This window comes from Lentinula edodes (assembly GCF_021015755.1).
Source record: "Lentinula edodes strain Le(Bin) 0899 ss11 chromosome Unknown C8R40scaffold_20, whole genome shotgun sequence".
NCBI classification, from domain to species: domain Eukaryota; kingdom Fungi; phylum Basidiomycota; class Agaricomycetes; order Agaricales; family Omphalotaceae; genus Lentinula; species Lentinula edodes.
Genome location: NW_025764326.1, coordinates 1 through 16,182, shown reverse-complemented (window position 1 = coordinate 16,182; position 16,182 = coordinate 1). Strand labels below are relative to the sequence as shown.

The 16,182-nt window shown below is 44.7% G+C and overlaps 4 protein-coding genes across 4 annotated transcripts; 2 read left to right on the top strand and 2 right to left on the bottom strand.

The window, feature by feature from the left end:
• Nucleotides 1-308: 308 nt before the first annotated feature.
• Nucleotides 309-3,540, bottom strand: C8R40DRAFT_1069905 (uncharacterized protein; the record flags this gene model as incomplete). Its single annotated transcript, XM_046226175.1, is given in 11 exon segments — nt 309-422; nt 627-719; nt 972-1,007; nt 1,379-1,420; nt 1,440-1,519; nt 1,613-2,024; nt 2,096-2,209; nt 2,268-2,321; nt 2,635-2,655; nt 2,739-3,169; nt 3,189-3,540. The coding sequence occupies 11 exon segments, from the start codon at nt 3,538-3,540 to the stop codon at nt 309-311; spliced, it is 1,749 nt and encodes a 582-aa protein (XP_046085612.1).
• A 404-nt stretch (nt 3,541-3,944) lies between these two features.
• Nucleotides 3,945-5,877, top strand: C8R40DRAFT_1237579 (uncharacterized protein). Its single transcript, XM_046233438.1, has 3 exons — nt 3,945-4,052; nt 4,135-4,242; nt 4,550-5,877. Exons 1-3 carry the CDS (start codon nt 4,032-4,034, stop codon nt 5,522-5,524), a joined length of 1,104 nt encoding a protein of 367 aa, XP_046085611.1. The 5' UTR covers nt 3,945-4,031; the 3' UTR covers nt 5,525-5,877.
• A 4,370-nt stretch (nt 5,878-10,247) lies between these two features.
• On the bottom strand, nt 10,248-10,608 carry C8R40DRAFT_1106731 (uncharacterized protein; the record flags this gene model as incomplete). Its single annotated transcript, XM_046228174.1, has 1 exon — nt 10,248-10,608. A coding segment is annotated over exon 1 (161 nt), but the record flags the coding sequence as incomplete, so codon positions are not given.
• Nucleotides 10,609-13,212: 2,604 nt separating this feature from the next.
• On the top strand, nt 13,213-13,633 carry C8R40DRAFT_1069904 (uncharacterized protein; the record flags this gene model as incomplete). The annotated part of the gene is made up of 2 exons (XM_046226174.1): nt 13,213-13,536; nt 13,592-13,633. The coding sequence occupies 2 exons, from the start codon at nt 13,213-13,215 to the stop codon at nt 13,631-13,633; spliced, it is 366 nt and encodes a 121-aa protein (XP_046085609.1).
• Nucleotides 13,634-16,182: the final 2,549 nt, after the last annotated feature.

Sequence of the window (16,182 nt, the reverse complement as noted above, 5' to 3'; positions counted from 1 at the left end):
GCAAGTGTTTCGTTCAGTGACAACTCGTACCGATACTACTAATACTATCGGCTATTATTGTCAACCTGAATTCAGAAGAGTTCAGCAGATGGATCAAACGGACGGGTCACTAAATTAAAGCAACGAGGGCTTTCAGCCTCTTTTGGTCCAGTGCCATGCCAATGAAAGCACTTATAATAAGCTGTCTTCAATACAATAGCTGTTGATTCTTCCTCGATGGAGGTGCACGGCTACGGACTAAGTGCTCATCAGCAACTTTAACAATCTTTCAAAAAAGTAGACCTCTCGCAAAGGCTTCAACTTTCAAGTTAGCCCTGTTCCAAACTGAGCTCAAACTTGAAAGCTTTCCATGAATCTGATTGTCGCTGCTTGACATCTAGGCTGCTTTGTGACTGTCTCTTGCTGCGCTGAACCTCGCTGAGCTTGAAACGGAGTATCCATATGTAGCAAGCTAGTGATGTGGGCGTCAGGATCGCGCTCATGGCCACACTCTGTCTCAGTACTTCAAGTTTTCGGTGTACAGTAGTTCCTGCTTTTGTGTTTTTCCCCGCATCTTCCGTACTTGGGTATATCCATACCGAACATGAACAATTACAATGATGTGCCAAGTTTTACCGATTGCGTACCACAGTGGAGTGTACCATGCGGTACCGTTTCTTCCTTATATGGAACAGTTCCGCGCCCCCACGAGGGAACACTGGGAGCACGAGGAGAGGCGTCTAGTAGTCATCGATTCAGGTCAGAATCACAGACATCATAATTAAAAAGCAGGCAAACTTTGATAAATAGACTCATAATGACTTGTAATGAGAGCCTCGAGTTTTGATGGGTTTTTATGATAGGACTTTTGGAGAGGAGAAGTCGGAGAAGGTGTTGTTTAGTGCAGGGTGTGTTTAAAAAGGCTTGGGTAAGGCTCGATCGATCTTGGAGTTTGTTCTTTGCCACAGAACTTGCTTCTTGTCGTTGCGTACCACCACACTCCGTCTCTTGCTATTCCCTTGCAAAACCTCGAGAACGAGGTGAACGTTGAACATTAAACACATCAATCAATACCCGAAGACTGTGTCTATCATCGATTAGCGATATAGCGGTAGAGCGGGCTAACGAAGATGTACGCCACATTCTAGCTTTATTCACCTTCGTTTCATTGACCTTTCATTTCGTTCGTTTCATCTCCCATCTCGTTCCGTCACGGTCTCGTTTCATTCACCCTTACCTATCGTTCATCTCGCACCCTCACGTTACGTTCATCTCCCAAGGTCTTTCTAGTAAGTGGTTTCAACTCAAATAAGGACCTACAAGGGCCTATAACTGGCCTTGGCCAATCAATCCAATCATCAGTCCATCATTAATTGATGATTTAGCTACACATACGCACCGTCTTGGAATTATTACGCTTCTCCGGGTCCTTGGACTGGGTCTTTACCCCCGGCACTGACTGGTGTATCAAATGAACCGAATACACTAGCACCGGCACCGGCTGTACCAGCACCTCCACCAACGCCTTTCGAGAGACCCACTTCCATGGATCATCGATATTGGACTGGTCGAGCTGCGACTCCTGCTCCTACACCAGTCGCACCTGCACCTGCTCCCACTGCCACACCCGCACCTGCACCCGTCGCCCAAGCAGCACCCGCAGCCCCGGCAACAGGCGGTCCCCAAGTCTTTCTCCGCTCAAACAGACGTCCCAGACCCACCCCGACTCCACAATACATCCCTCCGATTCGGCCTGATCCAGTTTGGGTTCTACCTCCGCCGCCGCCACCGCTCTCGTGGATGGCGACGCCGGTATGGACACCTTCGACTGTGTATACGCGATCTATGGTGTATACTCCCTCGACGGTGTATACACCACTTCCGACTCCAGCGGTTCCGGTGACGCCGTTGCCGGGGTATATGGGATGGTCGAGGTCGAGTTGTTGTTCAGGTTGTTGGTGAGTTGGGAGTCGAACTTTGGGTTGGGAGAGAAGGAGGAGGAGGAGATCGTAGAAAGAGATGGAGCAGATAGAGGAGTGTGGTGTCTAGAAGGGCCAGTTAACGACAACTGAAAGTGACGATAGACAAACATATCGCATTCGATTTCTTGATTGACCCTCGATTTCCCTCCGACTTTCGATTCAGAGTTTTTTGGTTTCTCGCAAGTCCTTTTGGACGATTTCTTGAATAACAAACTTGTACACCTTTGTGCGATCACCATGGATGGATTCTGGATAAACCATTGTACATATACTTTACCATTTACGATAGATAAGCTGTATAATAACCCTTGTTTGAACTTGTAAAGCTCTTGGTTGTACATCAAACAGCGCGCGGATTATCTGAATAGAACGTTAAAATCAAGCAGATAGAAGACAATTTACAACGCACCTATTACAGATACTAAGGGTTGAACGTTGAACGCTTATTCGGTGGCTTATTTGTAGCCATCCGTTTTTGGATACATGTGGCGGTCAAGAGAGTTGAGATTGAAAACGCGGTTGTTTTTTTTGGGCGTTACGCGACTTTGTAAGCGCCGAACCGAGACCAACGGCGATTACGATGAAAGCTCTTGATTCATGAAGTTAGAAATTGGATAAAATTTCGATTGATGGCCATGGTGTTACCCGTCAAATGAAGCCAACTCTTACATACAGATGATGACACAAGGTGGTACTACAAGCAACTATTAGATCTCAGTGATTCAGCAAATTACTGATGTGAGGATTCTGATTCGCATTCTGCAGCATACTCGATACACTTATCCTTGGGGGGTAATCCGCTGCGCCCCCACCCTGCAAATTGGTGTCAGGAGTGTCGTGTGCCGGCGCCTGCTGTGTCGAACCACTGCCTCCTGAAGGAGGAAGAGAAGAGGAAGCACCGAGCATAGCGGCATTTGTCTTCCCCGCCCTAGCGAGTTGCAAAGCATTCATCATGTTGCCGTACGTCTCCCTGTTGTAATTCCCAATAATACCTTTCGCCGCCATATACCCCAACAAGACACGGAAATAAAATGTGTCCATGTCCTCTCCATTGCGTTTCTTCAGTCCAGTCTCTTTCCTGATCTCATCAGATGAATCCTGAAAGGAAATCACATCCTGAGACTGAGCTGTTAGACGAGTCGGGCGTGATGGATAGTCGGTGGTACGCATCTCCAGAGACTCCGTTGTTGTCTTTCCTTCGCCTAGGGCTGGTATGAATGACCGTACCGATACTACCGCCACCACCAGCGGTAGTCGTCGTTGTCGTATACCCAAAACAATGGTTCATCCCGATGCAGACAACCAACACCCCCTGGCCAAATTTCGTCGTTTTACCTCCCTGTGAATCGTATAACCCGACTCGGAAGAGGAACCCGGAGGTTTTGGCCGATGAGCATCTCTCGAATTGGAGTATCCGGGATGGCTGAGGGATACCTAGAGGTACTGGGGTGGCTTCGGCAAACGTAATGACGGAGTTGATGAGGAAAGCAAGTGAGAAGAGGAAGAGGAAGCGAAGAGGATAATAGAGGGCCGGTGACAAGGATGATGGGGATAGGAAAATTCGGGTGAAAGATAACATTGATCCAACTGAAAGACGATGGTACAAAGAGCAGGGCTATGCGACAATTCCGATACAGCAATACATAAGCGTGTGTTGATAGCAAGAGCAAGCACAGTGGACATACCAGACACGTATCGATGTAAATAGTACAATTCTTGACCAGCAAAAAAAATACCAACTGATCCGTGTATGAGGGTTTGCAACGAGAAGAGTCTGCAGATACTGCGATTCGAGTCTTAAGTCAACTAGGAAAGAAAGACTGTGAGTTCGTTGGTTGAAGAACCTGGAGGCATAACATACCGAACGAACCAGCGCCAGTCGAAGGGTATCTTTTTTTGTGCCGCAGGTTGTTTAAGAGCAAAAATTTTTGATCATTTAATAGGGCTGCTCAATTCTTGCCTCACCTCACCTCACCTCACGAGCTGTCACGAAATTCCGCTTTTGGATGTCCGATTGATCGGCACCATATGTGTAATATACAGTAGTTGCAGCAAGACTTTATATTCATTATGCCTCAGTCTCTCAGATTACTTGTGCAGAGGTGCTGAATGAGTTGTTCAATGTCGCGCAAGCCTTTACTGTTGCCTACTGTTGCCTCTCACCTCATGGAAGCTCATGGAGGATTCTGATAACTCCAATGATGATTCCTTTCAACATGATAATGGCTTTGAAGATGAAGAAGCACAAAATTTCGATGGAGAATTTACTGATAGTGTTGTTGTAAGGTAGGTGTACCAGCTACATACCATCAATGAACGAAGATGAACCGGTGGAGTAGGGTCTCTCAGGATTCACTATCTAATCTAGTATCTTATCTATATCAGTGTTGTTCATTGTTTGTTAGCGTCGGTACAGTAGATATCAGGTAGGCAGACAGAGACAACAATACAACGACGAGGAGTCATAGATCAACAATCAGCAGTAGCGACCAGTCCATCTTGGTGACGACAGCGGTTCGATCCACGATTTTAGAGCATTAGATATAGTCCATCCAGTCACAAGTGCGGTTTTGTTAAAACTCGCATAGTCCAACACCGACGGCATCCTGGCTCCAACACGAGATTCCACCGGCCGATTCGTCTCAGCACCACCCTCAAGCGCAGAAGTTGATCCCACGGAGGAGCCAGTCTTCGGAAGATTCAGCAGTGATCAGGATTTAGGCGATTGGTCGCCTCTAGACTCGCCCGTAAAAATTTACTCTGAGCGCCAATCCCGCTCGCCAAGTCCTACGAAGTCGAAACAACCCAAAACATTGACCCCGAAAGTCAACCGACGACCCATGGCCACTCAGCAACCACTTACCAGATTCTCTGGTGACCCAGATGATCCCATACAACCAGCCACATTCCTACAGGACTTCGAGGTCAGAATGACCGAGTTAATGACCCCACGAGCGGATTTAGCTAGCCGAATCAAACCCTACCTCGAACGCGACTCCAGAGCTTGGGAGTGGTATACAGAGGACCTCACGGCCACGGACCGTACTGGCGCTTGGGAGCCTTTCGAGGCCAAGTTCCATGCACGGTTCCCGTCGCAGAAAAAGGAAAAGAAGTCAGCGAAATCATACCTCACCAGTTTGGAAGGAGAGAGGATTACACATGAGCTGATCATGACAACAAGTGAAGACACCAATCAGCCATACCACCAATGGTGGGCCGACCGTTTGCTCCGCCTCGCGAAGGGTGCAGAAGTGGAAGCAACGAAACAGTCCATAGGCACTGTTTGGAAGCACCTTCCCTACGCGCTGAAGAAGGCCATTGACGAGGAACACGACAATTGGGCTGAGTTCACCTCGGCGATTAAAGCGGTAAAATGGAGTGTCCTGAAGGTCGAAGCAGAGCACGAGGCCAGCAAAGTGGTTCCGAGGGCGGTTCCGGAGACCCCAAGAACTAAGCTCACCAGTAGCTTTGCGACAGCGCGCATCAGCACCCCGCCATCTCCTTCACCGGTTCGGATGAAACCCACTTTTGTCAACCAGGCAGTGAACCGAAAGCCCCGTTGAATCTTCACCACTCTGGACGAAGGGAAGAAAGGTGTACTGCGTCGTGGCATCGCGGCGAAGACCCAGCACCCGGACACGCCTGAAGGGTTATCGGCATGGAAGGCAGAGTTGCTGGAGTGGGCCTCCAGGTACGGAGTGGATGGGGCCCTGTCGGAAACCACCATCGTACCATTGAAGCCGGGGACGGAGGAGGTTTGCTCCGGGGAATGCTTCCGATGCGGAGGACCTAGGCATGGGTTCGAGATTCCCTGCCCCAGGCCAGGTACCATACCAGCTGTGGAATCTGATTGGAGAGCGTATTGCCAATGAGAGCTTGGAGGAAGAACACCAAGAGTGAATGCGGTGCAGATTTTGGGGCCGGTGATATGCTGACTCTGGGCTATGCATAAAATGCTAATGCAAGCTTTAACACTCACACCAACACAAACACAAACCATCATCACACACTAAGTTCAAGGGGGTTTATCATTGAAAAAGCAAGATCACACTGCAACTCTACAAATATCTTCATCATGTGGGTATAATGTTAAGGTTGAATAGTTTTTCTTCTCGAGATTCTATCAAACTCGGGCATGCTAAATCTTTCTTCAACTTTATCTGAACTGAACAAAACCTCTGATTTTGTATTATACACTACAAGTACAATCCACAGAAAGAGTGTGCACTACTCACAGCACTCTGACTGCTATTAACTCTGAAGCATAATGGTAATCTGTGACTTTGAACTTTCTTTCTTTCTGTCTTTCTTAAACTCTAACTTGTTTAAAGTGAAAGTTAACACTGTATCATCTTTGTTTAAAGTGCACTTGTCACTATAGCCAGAAGCTACTAACCAACCAACCAAATCCTTGCAGAAGTGGGGGGGGGAAAGTGCTTGTTTTCATTTAGAGGCCAGCACCCTCCTTATATATCCTCAAAACAACCCTTGACAACTGATATCAATCATTGTAGCATGTGGAATTCTTGTAGCATGTGCTGATTTTGATGGAAATCATGCTGCATCTCGGAGTAGCATGTGGACCTGTTGTACCATGTGCTACCTTTGATGGAAATCATGCTGTACCTCGGAAGGCTTTCCGGATGAGGGATATATGCTAAATCAATCCTGATATTCTCGGAATTAACTCCAGAGGTCCAGAATATTGTTATCTTTCAATCTTATCATTCAGCTCTATTGAAATGCTATACAAAGGTGAAGCTCGGAACACTTTAATTCTGCAGATATTGTCATAGTCCAAGTCAAACACAAGTGTGGGTTTTAGTATTAGAGCTTTGTTACTTGAAAATACAACTCTATTATGCTATGAAGACCCACTTAAGTGTCATTCAGATGCAATCACTGTGTAGATCTGTGTAATTTCTCTGAATACAATGTACTGTCCAATCTCAGTATCACTGATAGTACTTTACAGTTGAAAATGCATAATTACTGCATTATAGACTCAAATAAAAATGGGTCATATCATCCCCCCTTTTCTTAATATGAACTGTCCTCAGTTCACTGAACTATACAGGTTCTGGGGCTCTGACTTTCAACTATTTCAATACTAAGCTTGTACAATACATGGAATAACAAGTGTCAAGTTGAACTCATTTTCTCTGCTGTTGTTGAATCCTCCAAGTTCAGCCTCTGCATTTTACTAAAAGCTTCAAGCCATTTTAGCACAACATACTGTTTACTCTTTACTTATTATTTAGCTTTCAATTATCAACCTTTTTCTGTATATCAGAAGCTTTCAAATCATGCATAACTATCAGTTACTGCACCAGCTTCCACTCATAAGTACTTTATTCAGTTCTGACAAGCTTCAGTGCTTATTTTCTTATTCAGGCAAACTGCTACTTTGAACATTAACTGACTTTCTTTGCAAATTACATCTATCCAAATTGTTCAATAGCTTAGGCTTTAGGCTACTGGTACTTATTGTGACAAACTGAATTGTGCTTTCAAAGTCCTACTATGCTTTTAAGGATTGCTCCATATTATATTTCTCAATTTCAAGCTACATATTTCTGTTCATGTTTCCTTTAGAGTATAACTTCCACTTAAGATTATTCTCATCTCGAAGTTTTTACTTTTCAACTTTTGACCTGGATTTTATATTCAATCTTGTGCTCAAAATACTGTCTTTCTAGCTCATTGTTTGACACTAGTTAAACAATGGACTATTCATTCTTTATTACAAGACATTCTTTTCAATGGTTTAGCTCAAGTTCATGAATACAAGACATCAGCAAATAATTGACTTTCTTCAAGTCCTTCTTAACTTTGAATTTGAATGTATGTGACAGTTGATTGCTTATGCACTTGCAGCTTCAATTCAGAGTAATGACATTGAGCACTTAAGCTGCTTCTGCACTGTACAACACTTCACTCTCAGAATTCAGTTTTCTGGATTTGTTTACTGTGATCAAACTATCAATGGAGACTGTAAATCTCTGAAAGTTTGACAGCAACAGAACTACAATGCAATAAGTTCTTCACTTGTCTGGACATTAACATCATTATACTGTTAATTGTGTATCTGAGTCAGTACAATTGAACATGATTTCTGAAACCAAGTTGCCAAACTTTGCTCCTGCTTTTTCTTCTTGAGCTGAGTCTTCCAAACACTGCTATCTTACATTTTTGGAACAGCCAAGTTTGAATTACATATGGCTGTGCTTTTCATTGCCAAGTTCTAGTTCTTCAATTCTGTGTTCATTCCATTTTCAAGCTACAATAACCTTTGGTTTTTGAAAGGGTTCTTTCTCAGAGGAGTTCTACTTTCTTATGCTCTGGTAAGGTAAACCTGATTCATGTTCATGATATTTATCTGAATCAATCTGAATGGGTTCAACAATCATAAGTTCAACAGTGTTCCATATGTACTTGTCCAACATCAAAGTCATTCAATAAATGCTGTCTATATACAGACCAATCTGCACACAAGAATATGACAAACAACATATATATACCACTGTTCTTGTGATTTTTCTTCCATTTCATTTTCTGAACATGCTGTTGTTTCCATTCAAATCTTCTCAAAGACAATTTCTTCACTCTACATGATTGTTGTCTGATTAAGACCAAGATCTTCTTTATCATGCTGAACCATTAAGTTTTGGATACAACAATCATTCTGTTGAGCATTTACAATTTGGGTTCCAATGTTTAATTCCACTCAAAAGTTGCATAAGTATGAATCTATGCTGACTCTGATATCAAATAGAATGTAACACACATGTCAACAGGACTATCATTTTCTACAAGCCTTTTCAGGGTATTGCTGTAACAATTTACAACTTAACAGTATATTGTTGATTTTTATTCTTGAGAAATCATTCAGTACTTGGTTATAACTTCAAACTTTGACCAAGAATTGAAATCAAACCTTCAAATCTTTCTCCACAGGCAGAACAATCAAGAATATAACAGACAACAAAGCCAAGTCTTTGTGAGTTTTCTGCCATTTCAGTTACAATAAACACAAAGTTGTTCCCATTCAAGCTTTTTGTTTCGAAGACAAGGAACAATTCTTTCTCAATGTTTTATTGTCTCATTAGGTCCGGGTTCTTCTTTATTATGCAGAGTCCTAAGGTTTCAAATACAATGACTGTTCTGTCAAACATCCACAACATAGTGAATTCATATTCATGATATTTTCTTCAAGAAATCCGAATGGACACTTCTCAGAGTTTCCCAAAAAGATCATAAGCTCAATATCCGATGTATACTTGTCCATCATTTCATTTGCAGCAAATGCAATAATGTCCTGCCAGAGGTTCCATTCAAATTGTTTCAGAAAATGGAACAATGCTTCAATGTTTCTTTGTCTTGACCAAATTCTTTTCTATTATACAGGACCATCAAATTCGGATATTTGTTAAATTTCTACAGCATGATTTCCATGTTCATTCACTTTTAAAGTTGTATAGATACAAACTATGCTGACTTTGATATCAGATAGAATGTAACAAATTTATGAACAAAACTATGATTCATGCATCTTCTCAAGCCTTTGCTGTGAACAATTCCCAACTTAACACTGTACTGTTGTTTTTCATTGCCAAGTAGGATTGTGTCTATAGCTTTGAACTTCAACCAATAATTGATGGGAAGTTCTTCTCTTGTGTCTCAATTCTCAAATCTTTGTTTCAGGATTTGCAACAAGTCATGCTTTTCATTTTCACTCTCATATACATGTATTCATTATACATTTCTTCAATACATCTTATGAAGTCCATGAACTCAAGACCAACTTCAGATTCAATTCCCATATCAATCTCATTATTCATAAACTCTATTCAATATCTAATCATTCCTTGAACTAGAAGTGGTGTTGCTTTATCAAGGAAAGCATCAACAATCATGAAATTGTTGAATATTCAATTCAAAAAGATTTTGAATTCCCGAGGTTCAAGTTTCTTGTCTATTCAAGTTATGTACTCAAACTGATTTTCAAAATAACAACTACTGACTTGTAGTTTTCTAATCAAGGCCTCTTTTGAAACATCAGCTTTTCTGTCTCTCCAGATTAACTTCTTCTCTTAGATACAGAACATGCAAAACAGAGTCCAACATTCATTTCTTCTTTCTTCTTTTTGTCAAGTTGCATTAAAACCAGCTTGTCATTTCCTTGACATGATTTCCGAGATTTGTTTTCTGGAATGCATGTTGTGAAACTAAGGGTCAGATCCCATAGTCTCTTCAACTACTTCTGAACTCGGAAGTTCACCTGATTTCATTCTGGACTTTCCAAGCATTAAACTTCAAGAATCAACTCTATATCTTGCATGCAAATAAATATAGCATAATTTAACTTGTGCTGGTCAATGTGCAGAATTAAATCCTTTGGGATATAGAAGCATTCATTTCCTGCATAATGTACTGTAAAAGCAAGGGACAAATCCCATAGCTTCTCCAATTTCATTTTCTACTTGCTAAGCTTTGAACATTGAGGTTCTTCTTTAAATCAAGCATTCTCCAATAAATATAGCATACTCCAACCTCTGCATGGTAAAAGTACAGAGTTCTATTCCTTGGTATATGAAAGCTGTTGAAGCTAAAACAATGCTTCATAATGTTACAACACTTGATGCTGTTGAAGCAATCAAGAATCAAAGAGAAAAGTACAAGTCAAATCAATATTTGGAGCTTTGTTGCTTTTTCTGAGTGTTTTTGTGCTTTGCCAGATTTTCTTGTGTTTTTATTCTTTTTACATCAAGGATTTTTCCAATGTTTTTGGTGTCTTTGGTTGAAGACTTTTCAATACTGAGTACTGAGAGCAATATGGAATAATTTCAGGCAATTGCAAGACATAACTGCAACAGCAGTATGCAGCTAACCATTCTGTGCAATAGAGGGGCCCCAGCAGGGGGTTTGAAGGGCAAGGAGTTCGAAGCATTTCACTATGCCTAGTGTTTTATTTTCCAAAGTAGTTTAGTTTGGATATGGTGGACATGTACAAGTTGATTGGAGCTTAAGTAATTCATTAACAACAGGTAATGCACAAGTTGGACAAGATGTGTGGTTCAGCTCAGATGCATTGTCTGAAGTATTGCTCAAACTTCCAAGTTACATGGACCAATATGATGTGCAATATTAAACAAGTCCAGAGTGAACTTGTCATTGCTTTTTGGATGAAGATAATGCAAAGTGCAAGTATTTTCTGCTTTAAAACCCCCTCGCGGTGGGCTCCATATGATATGCTGACTCTGGGCTATGCATAAAATGCTAATGCAAGCTTTAACACTCACACCAACACAAACACAAACCATCATCACACACTAAGTTCAAGGGGGTTTATCATTGAAAAAGCAAGATCACACTGCAACTCTACAAATATCTTCATCATGTGGGTATAATGTTAAGGTTGAATAGTTTTTCTTCTCGAGATTCTATCAAACTCGGGCATGCTAAATCTTTCTTCAACTTTATCTGAACTGAACAAAACCTCTGATTTTGTATTATACACTACAAGTACAATCCACAGAAAGAGTGTGCACTACTCACAGCACTCTGACTGCTATTAACTCTGAAGCATAATGGTAATCTGTGACTTTGAACTTTCTTTCTTTCTGTCTTTCTTAAACTCTAACTTGTTTAAAGTGAAAGTTAACACTGTATCATCTTTGTTTAAAGTGCACTTGTCACTATAGCCAGAAGCTACTAACCAACCAACCAAATCCTTGCAGAAGTGGGGGGGGGGAAAGTGCTTGTTTTCATTTAGAGGCCAGCACCCTCCTTATATATCCTCAAAACAACCCTTGACAACTGATATCAATCATTGTAGCATGTGGAATTCTTGTAGCATGTGCTGATTTTGATGGAAATCATGCTGCATCTCGGAGTAGCATGTGGACCTGTTGTACCATGTGCTACCTTTGATGGAAATCATGCTGTACCTCGGAAGGCTTTCCGGATGAGGGATATATGCTAAATCAATCCTGATATTCTCGGAATTAACTCCAGAGGTCCAGAATATTGTTATCTTTCAATCTTATCATTCAGCTCTATTGAAATGCTATACAAAGGTGAAGCTCGGAACACTTTAATTCTGCAGATATTGTCATAGTCCAAGTCAAACACAAGTGTGGGTTTTAGTATTAGAGCTTTGTTACTTGAAAATACAACTCTATTATGCTATGAAGACCCACTTAAGTGTCATTCAGATGCAATCACTGTGTAGATCTGTGTAATTTCTCTGAATACAATGTACTGTCCAATCTCAGTATCACTGATAGTACTTTACAGTTGAAAATGCATAATTACTGCATTATAGACTCAAATAAAAATGGGTCATATCACCGGAGGCTATCTTTGAAGGCATGGTCGAGTCGGGAAATGGGGAAGGGTCAGCGTTCTGAGTGGCGAACACTTGACCCTAGGTACTAAGTCGGTTGTGAACAATGTACAGTCTGTTTTGGAAGAATCCAATATTCTTGACGTTTACAGTGTTCATGACAACGACAGCCACATTAGTTCTCCGTTCTCGATAGACATTAGTCTCAGAGATTTGGAAGGGAGGCAAGCAGAGGTGGAGGCAATGGTCGACGATGGAGCGATGGTCGCAGCGATGGACATAGCGGTGTATGAAAAGTTGCGAATCACCTTGGGAGGATGGGAACCAACGGAGAGGAAGTTCCGCATGGCGAATGGGAGCATCGTACCGGGGTTAGCACGCTGGAAGGGCTGTATCAATGTAAAGGGTGTAGAAACGGATAGAGAATTCGAAGTATTCGACAGCGGGGGAAGTTGGAAGTTCCTGTTTGGGAAACCCCTCCTTGAACGGTTTTCGGCAGTGCACGACTACCACCGAGATACCATCGTATTCAAGGAGAAGCAAGGGAAGTGGAAGGAAGTGTTCAACAAAGGATTGGGGGTGGCATTAGCTCCGGACCCCACAACCGTGCTGGAGGAGAGAAGCCAGCAGGAGATGCCGAGCTCGTCTGCCCAGGTGCATGACGTTCTCGAAGATCGCGAGGGACCATCCGGCGGGGTTATCGTGCAGGCCTTAACCCCGCTGAGCAGGGAAGTTGATGAGCTGAATCATCGTCGACAAGAACCCCATACTAATGAACCTTCCCAGTCCATACCACAGGTCGCACCGCGTCGACATTGCCAAAGACCGCGAGTCGAGGAAGTACCAGACGAGGAGTCTGGGAGAGGGAACTCACACCAAGACCTGTATCCAAGTACCCAAGAGATGGACTTCGGCAGCGAAGGGGAGGAATGGCTGATCACAGAGCGAGAGCTGGAAGAGTGGTTCAGAGAGGAGCGGCGGTTGCGGAGAGCGGAAGCTATCAAGCTACAGGCCGAGCTGGAGGTACGACAGAAGGAACGGCGAGCGGCCTCAGAGAGAGAGGAAGCACAACGGGAGGATGAATGGAAGGAGTGGCTGAGGAAGCGGCGTGCAGAGCCGGGTCTCCGCAAATGGTTCTTTTGGAGGAACCGGCTGAAGGAACCGCACCCACCAAAACGGCTGAGCGTGGACAAATTGGGGGGAAGTAGCGCATCCCCCTCGAGGGAAGTACCTACGGAGCACGCATCTAGGAATGACCACAATATTGACCCAGTCAGTACAGATCCAAGGAACCGAGCTGAAACTTGCACACCTGAAGGAATAACGGCAGAAGAGGTTGGGGTAATGGCGGAGGGGACTGAAGAAACTTCGGTGGAGCGAAGCGTCGAAACCGTACCAGAGGACCCACGGGTGGACTCAGTGGGGGGATGTGAAGTGCCCCCCTCGAGGGGAGTCTCTACTGATAGTTGCAGTGTTATTGAGCAACATACTGACAACGACGCAATAGCTCCGATTCAAGTGCTCCAGCACGAACCTTTCGAAACCTTGGATCCCATGGGACCAGACTTCTTCCCCGATGCACTGGACCAGAGCGACAATGCCAACCTATTCACACGCAACGAGGGTGAACAGGGAGCGTTCCAGCCAGGGCGCGTGAGAGAAATTCTCCGTAAGGTCAAGATTGGGCCTGGCCTTTCCGAGGAACAACGAGCACGAGTCGAACAGCTCCTAAGTGCATACGCCGATTGCTTTGCCTTGTCTGTTGGCGAAGTAAGGCCGGTCAAGGATGCTATACATAGGCTAAACATACCGGAGGGTGCAACGTTTCCCAAGAAAGTGAGACAGAAGTCTCTGACACCACCACAGAGGGAGTATCTCCACGCAAAGATTGACGAGCTGCTGGAGGCGGGAGTGATCGAACGGTGCAACCCGGAGGATGTGAAGTGCATATCGCCATTGACACTAGCGCAGAAAGTACACGAAGGTGTGGGATTGACAGTGGAGGAACTAATGTATAAACTCAACGATGAATGCGTGGCTGCGGGCCTTCCCGCATCTTTTGATCTTCCCACTTGCCCGGTAAAACCTCCGAGCCCGACGGAACGTCCTGAGTTGAACAGACCTGCCAAATGGAGAATATGCCAGAACTTTATGGCAGTCAATAAACTCACGGAAATCGCCCCGATGCCACAAGGCAACATCCGATCCAAGCAACAGTCGCTCAGTGGACATAATTACATCTGTTTGTTCGATTTCGCGTCCGGGTTCTACGCTTGCGAGATGGAGCAAAAATCCCGCCCTTACACTGCGTTCTACGTGGAAGGGAAAGGTTATTTCTGGTGTGCGAAGTTACCCTTTGGTCTTACAGGTGCTCCCTCGACTTTTGCTAACATGACGGCCCTCCACCTAGACGACCTCATTGCAGATGGCACCATCGAGCTGTTCGTAGACGACGGAGGATCCGCGGATGACGACTTCGAGTCCATGTTCAAAAAACTCACCAGAATCCTCGAACGTGTACGCGAAAGGGACCTTTCACTGTCCGCTGCAAAATTGGAATTCTTCATGTCAGAGGGCATCTTTGCAGGAGGAAAGATTAGCAAGGAAGGAGTCACTGTCGACCCGGCAAAACTCACAGCCATTGTGGAGTGGAAGCAGCCCTCCGACGCCTTGAACCTGGCTTCTTTCGTGGGGCTCACAGGCCACTTCCGAGACCTGATTCGCAATTATGCACGGATCGAAGGCCCGCTACGGAACCTGATCAAGTCGGTCCCACTTCCACAGCATTACACGAAATCCACCTATAGAAGAGCCATGGAATCCTTCAAGCTAGACGGCAAGTGGACACTAGACCACACGAAAGCGTTCCTAGCATTGAAGAAGGCGTTAGTCACGGAGCCGGTCCTGAAAGCACCCCGATGGGACGGCTCGAGCTTCATTATAACAACCGACGGTTGTAAGGAGGGATTCGCGGCGGTAGTAGCCCAGCGGTTCGAAGTGGTACACCCGAACGGCTCCACGACGTACAAGACACATCCTGTGGGCTTCGCCTCGAAACGAACGTCAGCCTCGGAACAGAACTACAAACCGTTCTTGCTGGAGTTCGCGGCATTGAAGTTTGGTCTCGACAAATTCTCTGATATGATATGGGGCTTCCCTGTCGAGATCGAAACGGATTGCCAGGCGCTGCGCGACGTCATTGCCAACGACAAGCTGAATGCAGCGCATTGTAGGTGGCGGGATGGTGTTTTAGCGCACCACATCGTGGACGTGAGGCATATTCCAGGTAAATTAAACGTGGTGGCGGATGGCATGAGCAGAATGTGGGAAGGCCAAGATCGGGTGGTGGGGGATGGAAGTGAGTGGACAGTGAGTGAGGATTGGGAGGCGGTTACGGGCCTTGTTAACAATGTCTTTGGAGTGGATGTAAGTGGGGAGGCGCTACAGGACGAGGGGACGACGGATTGGGCAGCGCTGTCCAAACGCTTCCTGAACGAGCCGGTGTTTACGGAGGTGGTTGAAGTGCTAAGGGTACTAGAGGGGTCCGCGAGTGACAAAGTCAAGCAGAAAGCCAAACACAAAGCGGCGCGTTACATGGTAGACGGAAATCGGTTGTGGAAGGTGGGTGGTAATGAGGGTATTCGGAACCGTGCGCGGGTGGAATGTGTAACAAGGCGAGAGGCGGTCGCACTAGCCAAGGCACAACATAGCGAGGCGGGTCACTGGGGAAGGGATTCGGTGAAGCTCGCGCTAATGGACAGGATCTGGAGTCCGAAGTTAGACGAGTCCATCATGGAGGCAATCACAGGTTGCCCGGAATGCAAGAACTTTGGCTCCACCCACCTACACGCTCTCCTGAACCCCATAACTCGA